This window comes from Etheostoma spectabile, unplaced genomic scaffold (genome assembly GCF_008692095.1).
Source record: "Etheostoma spectabile isolate EspeVRDwgs_2016 unplaced genomic scaffold, UIUC_Espe_1.0 scaffold00001890, whole genome shotgun sequence".
NCBI classification, from domain to species: Eukaryota; Metazoa; Chordata; class Actinopteri; order Perciformes; family Percidae; genus Etheostoma; species Etheostoma spectabile.
In genome coordinates this window covers 20,068-37,091 of record NW_022602826.1, presented here as the reverse complement: position 1 = coordinate 37,091, position 17,024 = coordinate 20,068, and the positions used below count along the sequence as shown (strand labels likewise).

Here is a 17,024-nt window from a genome sequence, read left to right as displayed (position 1 = left end):
TATCTCTCCCCTTTTCCTGTAGGACTGGGATTCCTCTGCGATGAAGACCGTAAGACTTGCGTAAACGCCAGAAACGAGTGAGTCATTTCTTTACTCACATTAGGAATATATGCCTCCTTTCATGCATTATTGATGATTAATCTTAATAAAACATTTTTTTTATTCATGTTTTTCAGTACTCCGCAGAACTTTGTCTTGCTATTGGTGTACATCTTGTTTTTTTTTTTTTTGTTTTTTTTTTAATTCCTGTACATTTCCATCCACAGCGCTCCTCCAGAAAACTCCCTGAGGTTCCTCCTCCACAGGCAATGAAAAAACCCCGCTCCGCTGGCCGCACATCAGAAAGGGTATGCAATGCTGCTGCTGAATGCACCACTAAATTGTCTATAACACTAACACAGCTTGATGTGATTGTCTCTTTATAAATTACAGACACATAAAATGGCTATCAACAGAAATAAACCCTTATATTGTCAATTAATAATTGTCACTCAAATGTTGTTCAGTTTGGTTGGACAGAGCCCTAAATGTATTTACAATGTGTGTATGTATATATATCTACATTTTTTTAAAAATATGATTCAGATAAATGAGTCCATAGTGGCCAAAACCACCATCACCGTGCCAGTGAATGGTGGTGCTGTTGAGGCTGTCTCCACCATTGAAACTGTGCCTTACTGGACACGCAGCAGAAGAATGGTGAGAATTTTGTAGATCTTCTGTATGATTCGTCTGTATAGGACCTTATAACAAAAGAAACAAAATTAATTTGACTATAAAACCAATGTATGTTTGAAATTAATGGTTTTTTTTAACTTCTTCACTGGTTTGGAGATGTTTACTACATGTGATTGCGCCTACTTTTGCTCCAGCATTGGGTGATACAACCACTACTGACCAATCCGAGACTGCCAGTGAGACTCCAAGCACACCCGTCTCCGATTTTCCTGCCCGGCTCCAAACCCCCAGAGCTAATAGAGGAGAGAAGAAGCATCAGTTTGTTCCCAAAACCGTAAGACCGTATACGTTTTGTTCTGTCTGCATCAAATTTCAATCTGGTTCACTTTGTTTGGGCACTACTACTTGAAGTACATACTTACCTTGGGCACTGTGGTCCTTCCATCACTAAGGTGATCAAGTCTGAGTTTTGCATACCATGTGGAAGAAGAACAAAGTTTGGCAAGATGTACCTCCGCTGCCAGGATTGTAGGATTGTGACCCACCCAGAGTGTCGTGACTGCTGTCCCCTGCCCTGTAATCCCACAGCGGTTGGCACTCCCATTAAGAACACGGAGGTACATGAATAGTAGTTTGCACCATTTTTTAATTATTTTCTATTACTTCATATTTAGATTAATTGTATGTTTTGTATGCAGATCACCCTGGCTGACTTTGCTCCAGCCACCTCCCCAAAGATCCCAGCCTTGGTTATCTACTGCATTAGGGAGATTGAACAAAGAGCCTACATGAGGTGAGACAGACTTTATTAAAGGTCCAGTGTGTAACGTGTTTAGTTCCTCATTATCAAAATCTGTGTTGCCCGTTCACAAAATTGTCCTTTTTCATGAATATTTACCACCACCATCAATTCAAGTAATCCTTGTGGCTTGAAATTTTAACCTTTCGATGAACTAGGGTAGACGCTCTATATTCATGCGCCATCTTGAAATACATTAGCCAGTAAGGGACATACAGAATATACTGCTCCGCATTGCATTTTGCGTTTTCGCTGTCACATGATTAACTCACAGGTGCTGCTAATCTAATACTCTGTACTCTGAACTGCGTGGCGCGAGAGAGTTGATTGTGATATACTGTTTGGTCCAACGCAAGATGGGAGAAATTCCTACGCATTGAACCTTTTAAAGTCCTTGTTAACTTGTCACCCTCATGTTATGTTATGCTCTGATCCTGTATCTTGAGCAATTACAACAGATAATTTCTCTCTATTGATATCTCATTCAGTAGTAAGGTATCACAGGCAGCCAGACAATGAGAGCTGGTTTCTTTTATAATTTCCTTGCACCAGGTTGGCCTGTACAGAGTCTCTGGCCAAGAGCGCATGGTGAAAGAGCTGAAGGAGAAGCTGATTAGAGGAAAGACTCTGCCTCCACTTAATAAAGTGGATGACATTAACGTCATTACAGGTGTCCTCAAAGACTTCCTCAGAAACCTGCCAGAGCCACTGCTCACCTTCAACCTCAACAAAGCCTTCATAAAAGCAGCCGGTGAGTTTCAGAGGCTTGTAGAATTACTTGCAGAAGTTTGCTGTAACCGCAGTGGTTTACGCAACATTATTATTTAAAGAACAATGGTTTTTATTGAGTGAATCAAGAAGCTCCATGGGAAACAGGTAACATGCACATAGATGAATATGAAAAGACTGTGTTAATGTTTTTGTAGAAATCCAGGATGATGGCAACAGTCTCGCAATGCTGTATCAGACCATCAGCGAGCTGCCTCAACCAAACCGAGACACTCTGGCCTGCCTGATGATCCATCTACAGAAGTAATTTGCATTACATTTCAGCAGTGCTAAGAAGCCTTTTCTTTTATCCTTTTCATCCTCCCCTTACCTCCCCCATTAGAGAGGAGTGTAAACAACTACCTGTATTCTAGAAAGACTTTCGTCCAAATTATTTGAGACAAGACAAATTGTAACCTCATACATCTCTGCAGTACAGATCAACTTTCATTTTAGCTAAGACGGTGACATTTTTTCCCCTTTCTTTTCCCAGGTCTCTGAGTGTGTGGATACCAAGATGGATGTGAACAACCTGGCCAGGGTGTTTGGCCCTACTCTTGTGGGTCATGCTGTTCCCAACCAGACCCTATGACCATCCTGCATGACACTAACAGGCAACCAAGGGTAAAGTCATTGAGAATAATAAGAATAACTGCTCTGCATTACGTTCAGTGCCCCAGCCCAGTGTTTATGAAGCAGCACAAATGGGTGTATGTGCTTTTGTTAACTTCAAGATCTGTGTTTCTTTTCATAAGAACGGTTTTGACTACAAATACTGGATTTAATTGATGTCTTTGTAGGTTGTAGAGCGCCTTCTCAGCATTCCGGGAAAGTACTGGGACCAGTTTGCTTATCCAGATATACAGGCATGGACAATGCTTGCCACACTGATACTCCAGACCCACCAAGGTAAATCACCAAAAGGGGAATACCTCCATTTAAGCATTTATTCTCTTTGGTTGACACATAACACATCAGTTGTGTAAAACTGTTGATGTGTTGATCTTTAATTAATTGTAGTGAGCATATTGGGACCACTGACCACTCCAGAGCACCAGCGATGGCCAAAACACCCTCCTCCAGCTCGCTGTCCCAGCGCATGAGGCAGACCCTCTCCAGCACCACCATGTAAGCTCACTCAAACTCTCTCACAGTCTGTTAAAACAAATCAGAGAAAAAGCAGGGCAACATTCATTGCACTGGACTAAAACAAACACTGAGACAAAAGACCCACCTATCTACAGCGAGGGGAGACCTGAAAAGCCTTATTCAACAAAAGGTGGCATGTTCCTTTAACCTTGGATAAAGTTACCTTGGAAACTGCTGTGTGGACAGTAAAAACTATGATCAGTGGCTCGGATGGATGGATGGATGGATGATGGATGGATGGATGGATAGATAGATATACTTTATTCATCCCGAAGGGAATTTTAGTATGACTAAATATGACTGGTAACTTGTGAGCCCCTGCACATTGCTGCTGAAAATGAAAGAAAACTTTGAATTACTTAATTACTATATATCTGTTGAAAATCCTCACCTCCTTCTGACTGATCATTTAGTATTTCATTTCCAAAGGGGCATTAGAAACTATTTTCATTCCATTGTGCGTTTTAAAATGATGATTGGAATGGCATAATAATGGTAATTTTATTCAAATATACTTTTTTTTTTTTTCCCCATGGACATTTTGTAGATAACCACAGGTCTAAATAATACTATAAAATAAAATAAACTAGTTTATGACTTTAGTTTCAGGTCCTGGTATTGTCTATTCTATGGCTCACTGTCATGACTTCCTGGGATATTTGAAATGAACAGATCGATCGTTAATGTTGTACATGTGCTTTTCCTACTATGACAAGTCAAATGTCCTGAGAAGGGGTCTAATCAGGCATAAGTTAAAAACAAAGCAAAGTTTTGTGTGTGTGTGTGCCATTAACTCTACGGCTTGAGTTGGTCAGATTTATAAAAAACTAATTAAATTAATAAACGGTGACTATTTAGGTATTTTCCTTTTTTGAAGAAAGAAACGGAAATTAACAATATCCCACTGGAAAAAAAACTTACTCATAATGTTTTGCTGACCGATGTAATGCAGCCATGTATCTGCTCCTGTGTGGGAAACATTGCTAGAGGCTTATACTAACGTCTTGTGTAGACAGCTTGACACAGAGGTGTCACAGGTCTGGTTCAATGTAAAATATCTTATAAACTTTAACTCTGTGTGGGAATTGCAGGTTGAGCACAGGCCCTTAGTGGAAGAGCAGGTACATCCTAAAAAGTAGGCCTATTGGTCAAGATCCAGTTTTGATAAAGTTTGAACATTTGCAGATTTGAGTGTAAAGCCCAAACAGCAGATCCAGATACATTTTTAGCTTTCAACAAAAAAAAAAAAGTCCAAGCTCATGTCAAATGGTTAATCAAATAAAGCTAACTTAGTTGTCTCTCGCCCCCTCCTTAGATTTGGGAGCAAAAGCAAAGCATCAGCTGGCTCTAACCGCCAGGGGACCTTCTTCGCCTCTCCACAACTGAAGTAATGGCAAAGACAAATACAAAATAGCCGTATTGTACTAACTGCAAAAAAACTGAATATATTTTCACATAATCATATGGGAAAACTACTGTGCAATTTTAACATGTTTTATCACTGAGTTTTTTTTTTATTCAAGTATTTTATACTTTCTTACAAGAGTTTCCTTTGAAAAGATTCCTGCATGAGTGTTTGAGTTTGTCTTTATATCTTTTGATTACTAATGATTTATTATTGACCAAAACTGTGGCGCCATATATGTGATTGTAGGAGGTTTGAAGGCTTTGACGAAGCAACCGTTTTAATCCAATTCAAGGATCAGTATCTTCTGATTTGTGTTAAACACGTTGGTTTGATGTTAAAAAAAATCTATGCATTCACTGGTGTAGGTCCATCTTTGAACCTGTGGTTGTAACCACAGCAACGGGGTGCTCAAGCACACGTGAAGTACACAGCTGTATTGGACAAAGAGGGAATCAATTGTATTATTGGCCAGTGTCTTTTTTTCTCTTTCTTTGGCATCGGTTGCCTTGTCATTGTCCTGAAGACATCATTTTTGTTTTCATGATTTAACATTTTGTTTTCTATTTATGTTGATTGTGTGTTAGTATGTATACCAATCATGACAAATTATATACCTTAACAATACTGCAATTTAACACTGATACTAAATGGGAATAATGTTGCATATTGCACTATGTAACAATCTTAGTAAATGTGTATTCTACCGGGAAAACACGCCACTAGAGGCTGCTGTTGCACCCACTTTAGATATGCAAGCCTTGGCCAATGAAGAGGATCTACTGTATATCATGCACACAACCAGTCAGTAACACTGACACTGAAAACCATTAACAGATCATTGGAAAAACTGTTATTCCTGTGACCAAGGACACTTAAGTCAATATTTTCTGTCTCACAAGACAGACATCTGAGAATCGCATCTGTGTGGTCATTACAAAATAAAACGTAGAGCTAGTTTAAATTATGAATATCGATTTGCATGCACACTCACTCACTATAAATATTCGTATTAACAGTGGCTTTCTTGTACAGTTACATCACCAGTAATGCACAAGAAGGAACGCTTCCTCTGAAGAAATTTCCTCTCTGCTGCTCTCACTGTCACCCTTTAGATGCTCCAGATTTTAGAGTGATGTTGACGTTATTTACTAAGTATTAATTATTGAGGAGAAATGTTTGACAAAAGTCATTTGAACCATGATTTGCCTGCAAATTAAGAAATGTGCATCGTTTTGAGGTTGTAAGACTCCAGTTGTACTACATTATGTTTCTTCTACATGTATTGCATTATATGGTTTTATTTCTTTAATGAAAATTATCTAACTGATGTTACTTTCACCAAAGATTTTGTGGACTGAATGTAAAACTTTGTTTCTTTGTATTGGCTCAAAAGGATTTCACAAAAGTCCATCATTGAGTTTAAAATAAAACCTCAAGAGTGGTTCTTTTGTCCTGGTGGGGGATGTTCACGTATGAGTTGGACATGTGTGGTGAGGAACCCTGCTAAAATGAGACCGTAGAGCATGCAAGGCAAACATGCAGGGGTTGTGGATTGTGTTACCAGCAATTCAACCTAAAAAACTCCTCTTAACACCTGCACGTGGTATAGTGGTAACACTATTAACAGAGTATGTTATTAAGGCCTAATTACGCAGCCCAAAACCTTCGTGTTTACACTTTATCTTCATTTTCCTGGTGGAAATTAATTGTTGACCATTGTTATTCAAGATCTACAGTGAAAGAGCAAAAGCCCAGCGTCTGTTATTCCAAAGCCTATGTGGCACTGAAGCATAATGTGATTCGGTTCATTGTTCCAATAGTCATTACAGCTATTTTCCATAATCTGTTGGGCTGAGTGGGCAGGCGATGAGGTCCAACATTATTATGAATTAAAGCAGGGATCATTTACATCTTATAGTTATTCCATTAACAGTTACTGTGGAGAGTGCTAAGCCAGGCTGAACTCATTGACATACATTTTGTATGGCCTCATTCAATACAGAGCTTCAACAATACATGAGGCCCTTTGAGATCTGAGCCCAGCTGTTTGGGAGAGGAATCAAAATATGCTGGGCAGAGTTCATCAAACAAGTTTGTTCTCTCTTCTATCCTTTCTTACACACACACACACACACACACACACACACACACACACACACACAGCCATGCATGACTGCAGAGAAGGCCCTCGGAAAATGTTTGAATTTCAAATCAACATAATAGTTCATTAGCCTGAAATAAGGTCTCCTGTGTGTCGATGTGTCCTCTCATCGGGGGATTGTGTGTTTATTTATGCTGTACGGTGCAGCATGCGCTTGGCGGTTGCAGACATCAAACAGCTGGCTGTGTACAGTGAGTCTCTGTATGCTCCATATTCCAGCATGCCCCAGTGTGCAGTGATAGCGCTCCATTCTGCTGTGGGACCAACGAGGGCCAAATGAGTAACTAGTCCAATTGAGAGCTCTTAAATAAATTACAATGTAAGCTGGTAAATACAGCAATAGCACTATTTAATTCCTCTATTCTAGAGTGACCTCCAGGCAGTGATGCCAAAACAAACCAACAAAACTATTACTGTCTCTGGAAGCCAAATACAATCAATACTTTATTCAATTCATAAGGTTTATTTTAGTTATTGACATTCAGCATATGCGTGTCAAGTGCTTGCTGTGTATTGTGAAGTGGGTGTCTGTTTGAGGTGAGGGTCAATAATGTCAGCACCTCAGATGTCAACTCAATAACTGCCAGTCAAATCCACCCATCTGATCATGTATCTAATCAATATGTTAAAGCAAAAAGCCATGTCAGCCACAAGACAAATAGTTATTGTATTTGACCACTTGTGTATGTACATTTGTTACATAAAACACATTGTTTTACATATTTTGTCACTTGCTGGTGGTCATTTGTAGAACCTGCTCACTATTCTTGGATGATTTACTGCTGGATCAGGATAAGCATCATGCAGATTTGCTTTTGAAATGACATAATAATGGGCAGGGGAGCAGTCAATCAGGTTTAGAGATGCTGCATATGTATAAACATGTGGACCAGGACCAATATACTTCCTTAGGAGGCTAAGCATGTGCTTGAAAAATGGTCCTCCAGATTGTTTTCTGACACTGTTTTCAGTGAATTGTGTGACAGATTGTGTGATCAATATGTTTTCCATTTGGGGAATTAAACATACAACACTGAAATACCACACCGTTCTGCACAAGGCTTATAAAAGCCCTGAAAAACAAGATACGACAAGAGGCATTGTCCAATCTACACCCAGCTAAAGTCAGTGAGTTTTTTTAACTGCAAATAATTGTATGGCTTGTTGGCTTTCAATGCTCTTGCGCTCTCACTCTATCTCTTCTTCCCTTATTCCTTCTGTTTTTTCTTCTCCTATCTCCACCCCTCCTTTGAATCGAGCCGCCGTCTTAGCCGGCTACCCTGCATGGTCGATACCTTGTTACCACAGAGAAATCAATTATCTCGACCAAGCAGCAGGGGAAAGAGGCAATAATGAAAGAATGCTCCTCCTTCCCAGACGACGGCCATGGTCATTAAATATGAATTTATCATTGGCTTAGGAGATTTATGGAGCGAGATGTGGGCCCCGAGTCCACACACTCTTTACAGCATAAGTTCATAGTCTAGTTACAAATTTGTGTAAACTAAATGGGTAGCAGGTTGTCAGGCTCATGGTGTTATGTGTCCTTAAGCTTAAACAGGGATGTGGTGATTTTAGTCTCTGTTATCTGGATGCAACTGACACATAAATATACATTAAACTGCCCTTTAAAAAAAAATAGCCACGCACCATAGGCTACCTTCAAGTGACAAGAATGTTTTCATACTTGTGATGACACACCTTTATGACTGGCCTCTGAGGGGGAATGGAAGAAAATAAAACCTAAAATGGTTCAGCGTAGGGCATGGTTTACGCTGTAGTATACTGAGTGCATGAGATGCCACCACATTAATGGATGGTGCAGGCTCTTTTCAATTTGATGTCTGAGCACCACTCACTCAGGTGACAGTGGAGATGGCAGAGAGGGCTGACAGGTAGCTGGGCATGCCAACCGTACTTGCCTGTTTGGGTCTGTAATGAGCCGATCTGACGACTTGTCTGACAGCTGCTGCTAGATGTGGAAAAAAAGCCTACACCACTACCATCACCACAGCAGGAGAAAAAGAAAAGTTGCAAATGAGTGAGTAAAAGGGGGAGGATGGAAAGTAGAGGGAAAAATGTGTAATTTGGGCTTGCTCTTAAGGCAGCAATAAATTCCATTTTAATGGGGCACCACAAGCAGGAGAAGGCACTCAGCAGTCTGTTGTGTTTGATGCCAAATTGTGCAGAATAAACAGATTTGCTGTGCAGCTGGTCCAAACACACTTTCTCTGTCTGTCTCTCTCTCTCTTCTCATGCCCCAACACACACACACACACACACACACACACAAACACACACACACTCAAAACATCTCTCCTCATTACTCATTCCTCAACTCCCTCTTCATCTCCTGCCCCTCCCTTGGACATGCCAGACAAGAATTAGACAAATCATCACAAAAAGATGGCAAGTGCTTTGATTTATTTTCTTCCACTTAACTGAGTACTCATCTCCAGCTGTCATACAAAAAGTCAAGGCATGGTATTTGTTTTAACAAGGAAAAGACTGAGCTGCATGTCACTAATGAGAAACAACATGCCACATCTGGCTCATTTCCTCAGATGGGATGATTCGTTGGTCATCCTGCACAAGTTCATCGTAGAAAAAACTGCACGCAGTGTCTGTAGGATCTGGATTTAGAAACAGCAGTGCACACTGACCACACCGCAGGTGATGTGATGCAAAAAAGGATGTTGTTGGCCCTTCAAGATTAAACTAGTATTCATCTGGGACAACACAAAGGCAATTTTAACTGAATGTGAGGACAAGTAAAGTTCAGAGTGTAAAAGAAACAGGTGTAAGACCTTTGAGTTGGGGCAGTGTCAGTAAACAAACAGTATCAGCGTATTAACAAGACTAAACAAATTTGACAACCGTTGTGCTTATGCATAGCAATGCTTTGCGTGAAATGCTAACAATATACAACTATGCTCAGAATAACTCTTACACACTAATATTCACCATGTCAGTTAACCATTGCATGTTAACATTTGCTAATTTGCACTAAACGGAAAGTAAAACTGAAGTTAGGAATCTCACAAGTATTATAGTATGCCTAATATGGTATGAAATGTTGACCTTGCGTTTAAAAAAAAAAATGAAGGGAGTTATTTGATCTCACCCTGAAAGGAACGTGAATGTGTGTATTCAATTTTGTGGCAATCTATTTAATAATGTCAAAACAAAATGTCAACCGCTAATGGCACTAGAGGAAAAGTCAGGATCTAATCCTCTTGGGACCATAAATCTTTGTTAAACAAAATGTGTAAATCCATTTAATAGATATTTCCTCTGGATTAAAGTGATGGACCAATCAACAGTCAATTGCAACAAATTGCCATACCTAGCTGAGCCATGCTGCTAGCTTTGCTAAAAATAAGTCTTTAAAGAATAAAGATTAGGTTTCCTGCCAGCAGAGTGACAGCATGGCCTGTTTGGCAGCATTGCAGACATTAGTGGGTGCATCCACACACCAGCCTGCCATTGTTTCCATGATGTATGTATTGTTTTTAAAAACTGCGCTCTCACATGTGGATGCACTCTCAAACACACAGCTGTATGCATGCAGCTGGGTGTTTGTGTGCGGTCCCTCTTGCATGAGTGCATCTGTATTCATGTAATTGAATGTGAATGTGTGTGCAAGGGTCCATGATATGGAATAGTGTGAGAGGTGCTATGGGCATGAATGGCTGAGTGTTTTCTAGTGAATGTGTGCATTCACCATGTGTGCAGGTATGTGTGTGCCTCTGCCTCAGAGTTTGGGATTGTTTTTTCTGCATGGATGGACTCAGCTATAAATACTGTATATACCACATATGATATATCTTCTAAACCACACAGCTCCAGATCTCATCTCTTTTGTTGTCTATTTTCATGAGCTTCACTTTTAGCATACCACTACACCACTTGCATTACAAATTAGTTTTGTCAGTTTAGCTGAAGTTGAACGTTTGCAGTATTGGTCAAGGATTATTAAGTCATCTGGTGGTAATAACCTACTGACCTACAAAGCACCTGATGGTCAGACACCACCATATCTTAAAGAGCTCATAGTACGCTACTGCCCCACTAGAACACTGTTTCCAGAATGCAGAGAACGCTTTAAACTCTTTTGATAAAGCTTATACTGTAGTTACAGCTGTCGCAGGTTTGCCTTGTACTACTTGCTCAGTTGTGCTGCTATATAGGTTTAGACTGCTGGGGGACATTCTATGACAACTGAGCTCCTCTCTTCTCCTCTCTCTCCATCGGTGTGCTTTCATGTCCCATTAATCCATGTTACTAAATAGCTTTCCTTGTGGAGTCCTTGTGCTTTTCTCGCCTCGCAGATATCTTTGGATTGTGGTGGCACCTGCACCTGCTGCCGGGATCCTGCTCGTTGCCCACTGCTACTCCTACTTCTTAATAATACTTAATAATAATTAATAAACTTAAACTTCATAATACTTATGTATAATATATGTGGTACTATAATTGCCATGATGTCATTCCATTATGCCTATTTCTATAATTATTATGAGTCACAATTCTGTATTTATTTATTTAAATGTATGCTCTTGGGGGATTTGTTGGGTTTCTGTAAATAATAGCGTGGTCTAGACATACTCTATCTAGCATCTATTATTTGACAATATGAATGAAATTAAATTGAATTGATAATCTGGACCTCCTCTAACGGTGGTTCCCCACAGCAAATAGGCAATAGGCACCCTCAAACAAGTTTGATCTAAACCTGTAGCATCAGAAATGAAAAGGCCTCTTTCACTGTGCTGTCAGTTAAAAATATGTATTTTTCTTTTGGCCACAAGAATGCGCTGTTGCACCCTGTAATCCACCTCAGTATCATGAAGTAGCTCTTCTCTAGCTGAACACACCCATTAGTTTCACCTATCAACACAACTCTATCAGGTACAGGGTGTTAGGATAAGAGAGTAGTAGTAATTTTGTCAGTATTTGTATCATTTGCACCACTGAAGCTTTAATTTGAACTGATACAATTGAGCTTCTACAGTGTCTGCCTGCTCAGGTGACAGGTATTAACATCTTCTTCCCCTGGATTTAAACCTCTAGGGAAAATATTAAATTGGGTGGAGTTCATACATAAATGTAAGGTGAACGGGGACCAGTGTAAGTTGGAGCCTTATCACATGTGTAATTCACAAGTTCTTGGTTTCATCTTAACTGTAAGGTTGACAGCCGTATGCACACATGTGCATTCACCTTTTGTCACTCCTTGTATGTTAGCTGATACCAGCTATTAATATCATTTTCTTGTGAATTCCTGTTGTTGCTGAAAATACAGTGCAAGGTGTGTGTGTGTGTGTGTGTGTGTGTATGTAAAACAATTGTGCATTGGCTCTGAATGTGCTACACTGTGTTTAACATTCTAACAAATTCAATAATTCCATTTAGTTAAAATGTATCTATAAATTGTGTTTCCAGTGTTAGTGTCACATCAGCTTGTTGTGATACATATGATGTCAGTAAGGTCCTGTGGTTTAATAAGAACAAATTAGCTAATACAAAAACATACAGTACCAATTTGTAACAGGCGAATGTTTATTAGAAAAATTACAAAAGATTGAAACGATTAAGCACATCAGAGTTCAGTTGATTATTGCCAATCAATTTACTACAAGATTTGACCAACCTGGTTCAAGACCTTAATAAATTGGTTTTCTTTTCAGTTTGTAACATTTTGGAACCGCAGAAAGATTAGCTGTTAAAGTTCTCTAAGAAAATGATGTCAATCAAATTGATTCATAATTGGTTTTTATATACACTGAAAGGTGAGGTAAAATACGTGTACAGAAACCTGGCTAAATTTAGCCTTTGAAGAGGCTGAGTCATAAGGATAACTTCCCTTTCTTTGAAAGACTTAAGAAACCCTCAGAGCAACAACATATCAGTGTGACACCCTTGGCGTTGTCGGAATAGCAGTGTATTTAAGACTAAATCTTTTCACAGTAGCTCACAATGGCGCAAAAATTGGAGCTTTCTGACTTCACCACTTTCCATGAGCCTCAGGGAAATAAAACAAGCAGTGGTGGCACTGAGCAGTCAGGTAAGAGCACAAGTAAATAAAGTATCATTTATTAAGAGATTCAATTGAAGGATACTGCAAAACGTCATTGTTGATCAGGGATTATCTTATGTTTTCGGTTTTCTTTAATAGCTGAATGTTTAAAAAAATTTCATTAGAAAGATGAAGCTTCAGGGAACACTCAACGATGATCGGATTTGTTGCTCAGATCATCGACCTTTAAAGGAAATTTGATTTTCAAAAGTTTCGCAAGAAAAATGAAAGACCATTCATCACATCAAAGTGTTATACAATATTAGAGAGGGTCAGATAACAGTGTCAGTATCCCAAATTACAGAATGATTGTCTTTGTGTGTGTGCGTGTAGGTGCAAAACCCACAATGAGAAGACTTCTCCGAATTGGGATTTTAACTTTAGGAGTGTTGTTTATCCTACAAGCCACTCTCAATGTATCCCTGCGCCTTTTCTGTAAGTTGTGAACAACTCTATTTCGTCTTACAAATGCTAAAGAAGTCCCAGTATATGTTTCTGTTTTGCAATCATAACCCGCAATTTCTGTTTTTTGACAGTTCATTCAAAAGAACAGACCTATCAGTTTCCTTTAAACAGCTCCGTAATAGCAGACATGTGCCAGATTGACCAGTCTCAACAGAATTCAACCCAGTCATGTTCCTGCTGCAAGAACCTGCTGAGCAGACTAGTGAGGAATTATCAGGCCTTGGAAACAGAGAGAGACATCCTACGCAACAAGGTCATTCAACTGACTAGAGACCAAACTAGAGATGGTGACTATTCTCTGGAGTCTGGGTCTGGTACTATGGAGTACAACTGAGGATAAGTGCAGACCACAGCCAAGTATAGACTTCGACTATTTTGAAGTATGGACCCTCAAGTAAATAGAGGGCCAATATCCACCATATTGTGATATGATGTCATATGTTTTGGGGTTGTCAAGTAGCGCTTAACAATTTAACATAAATGTTACATTTCATTTTATCGCTGAAACTTTCTTTTAGCAATTACAACTTCAACCTGTAAATGTAACTTAAAATATTGTAAAACACTGGTATTGACTTTAAAAACAGTAATTCTTTATTGTTTAGTTGAGTAAACTACCATCACATTTCCCTGCCCTGTTGTAGTTACAAACTTTCAAGCTGCCACAGTCAATTTTTTACGTTAATGTACTCATATTATGCTTTTTGCCTTTTACTCTTTCCTTTATTGTGTTATATGTATTTTTTGTGCATGATATAGGTTTACAAAGTGAAGAAGTCCACCCCAAAGGGACTTACCATCAATAGTCAAGCCTTTATTAATGTGACAAACGTGCATCACATTATAACACACTTTATAATGCTCGCCTAGCTGCTTGCTTAGACCGAGACCACCTCTTTTGATCTGGACCGTGGTCCGAGGCACCATTCTCACCTGCAATTTTGGTTCGGACCAAAAAAAGTCTGAAAGTCCGGACCAAATGAGGCAGGTGTGAAAATGCCCTTAAAGTTTTTATTATAAGATTTTTTTAAGACGACTTTAACAATGAATCTAATGACTTATGAGTATGTGAAAAAGGTAACTTTTATTAACAAACCCATAGAGAATTATCACACAACTCAACCATGCAGCTCAGGGTCTCTCAGCTAATTGTTTGGGTTTTACGGGCGCACATTTACTGTTTTGGTTCACTCCTGGCTCTCAGTGGAGATTTTAGCCACAGCTGTCAGCTAAAATAGCTTTGACACATTATGCTCTGTACAATGCCTTAAAATGTAAATTATGTTTCCTTTTAGTGTGAGGATGTGCAATCTGGAATTTCTTATTCAAAACAATAATAGTTCCTGGCTGTTTCCACATCAATCTTTACTGTGGAAGAGAGAAGTGAAAGACTAAATCCTGGCTGAGACATTTCCTGTGCTTTTGACTGGTCTCACATCCTCTTAAAAAATGTCCACCTAATTCTGCTGGTTAACCAACCTGTTCTATTTTGTATAGGCTTCGCCCATCGTTGTCTTACCCAATATAGCATTGTCAGTCACACAGCATTGGTAGTTTTAAGATGAATTGTTTCTGTTTTAGAGGTGCAGTATAAAAAAACGGGTCCCTCTCGATCAGGTGAGGCAGATTAAATGTAAGGGTGTAGCCTATGATTGATCCAGAAGGGTTGTTGATGAGCTAACACTAATTGGTTAATTTCACTTATAATATGAAGTTTTGCTATTCTCTTTCTATATCAAAGGGAATGTAGTGAGTAGAGTTCAGAGGAGCTTCTGCTCAGAGTTATTTAGCATGTTCTTTGTTGTCATCCAAGTGTACCTGCATATGAGTAGGAAATCCGGATTTCATGTTGCAAATGCAGCTTGTTTTTGAGAAGTGGCTGTACACATTGATAAACATAATTCTGCATGTGTGTAATCCAAGAATAAAGTAATGAAAGTATGAGAATGAGGAGAGGTCTTTTCTGTGACTATTAAGTCTCCGTTGTCTACAAACTTTCTAGAGATCACCAAGTCTTTCTTTACTGATAAGTTTGTCAAAGGTAAACTGACAGAAATGAGAGCTGCAGCACATTCACTCATCATTTCTCATTAACACTCCTGGCTTTGTTTTAATTAGCTGTTTTGACTGACACCTGTGTTCCTGTGACTCGGTGGCTTCTGTTATCCTCCTTCCCAGCTGTTGCTTGTCAATCATCCAAAAGTTGTCTCTTGTCTCTGGCTGCGGTCGAATAGTCTTTTTTGCTTAGGAAGGTTCTTAACCGAGTGAAATGACCTGGATGTATCCAAGTGGCAGCCATGAAAAGAGCTGGCCGAATTCTCTAAATGCTAAAGAAAGGTGCTTCAATGCTTCCTTTCTTCGTTTAGCATAGGGTACACTGGACAATTCTTCACAAAAGGAAAAGAGATAATGCTGTCACACAATTCCTAGCTGAAGCAACATTTAAAGCGATGAGTGGATAGGAGGGCGAGTGTAAGCAACTGTTCTCAGATAACCCTTTTTTCACTTTTGTGATCCTATATTTCTTTTTTTTTTCAGTTCCAATCTAGGAAGTGATACTTTTCAAATAGAAAATGCATTTTCGGAATAAAAAGCTTGTGAATGCTGAAAAGCTAAATTGCTAAAGCTATACTGGATAAAGGTGGATGTAAAGTGGTGGGAATTGATAGATAAGTGATAATTAGTATTAGTTTGAATTTCAATAAAATGTTTTGAATTATACAAAAAATGTGTTAAAACAAAAGGGAAATATTTTAAGTTTAAAGTCATGTGAAAAGTCATAGTATGGGTATGTAAAAGTGATTAAAAGTCATATTATAGCATGTCGTAAAAAGTGATGAACAAGTCATAAAAAGGTATGTTGGAAAAAGTGATAAAAAGTAATAGTACAGTATGTCGAAAAAGGTCATAGTATACTATGTATATAATACAAATGATAGTAGGCCCTATGTCAAAAAAAAGTGATGAAAAAATCATGGTATAGTATGTCAAAAAAGCTCATGAAAAAGACAAGCTATAGAGTGTCAAAAAAAGTGATAATATATTATGTCAAAAAGTCACGTAAATGTCATGGTATAGTATATCAAAAAGTCATATGAAAGTCATATAAAAAGTACTATTATAGTATGTTGAAAAACGTCATGTTAAAGACAAAGGGTAGTATGTCGGAAAAAAAGTCACTAAAAAGTCATGGTAAATTATTCCAAAAAGTGATAAAAAAGTCATGTTATAAAATATTGAAAAAAGTCAGAAAAGGTATAAAAAAAAGTAATGTGTCCAGTGTTGAAAAAAAATGGGAAAATGACATACAGTAGTATAGTAGGCTATGTGGAAAAAGATCAAAGCATGGTATGTTGAAAACTCATAAAAGTCATAGTATAGTATATCAAAGAAATCCTACCTTGTCGGGTCAAGTTATACTTCCTGTCTTGTGCGTTCCTGTGAGTGTCTGTATGTTCCGTTTCCTGTTTTATTTTGAAGTCTCTGTTTTCCTCCCTAGTCTTGTCTGGTCTGGCCT

General features: G+C 38.7%; 1 protein-coding gene and 1 long non-coding RNA gene across 2 annotated transcripts; both read left to right on the top strand.

Annotated features, from left to right (window-relative positions):
- The first annotated feature begins 696 nt into the window (after positions 1-696).
- Positions 697-2,513, top strand: LOC116675455 (rac GTPase-activating protein 1-like). Its single transcript, XM_032507253.1, has 6 exons — positions 697-710; positions 835-1,012; positions 1,131-1,295; positions 1,377-1,460; positions 2,018-2,228; positions 2,404-2,513. The coding sequence occupies exons 1-6, from the start codon at positions 697-699 to the stop codon at positions 2,511-2,513; spliced, it is 762 nt and encodes a 253-aa protein (XP_032363144.1).
- Positions 2,514-3,304: 791 nt separating this feature from the next.
- LOC116675456 (uncharacterized) lies at positions 3,305-4,793 on the top strand. The gene is made up of 2 exons (XR_004328410.1): positions 3,305-3,373; positions 4,710-4,793. It is a non-coding gene; the product is annotated as an uncharacterized LOC116675456 (long non-coding RNA).
- The last annotated feature ends 12,231 nt before the right edge of the window (positions 4,794-17,024 follow it).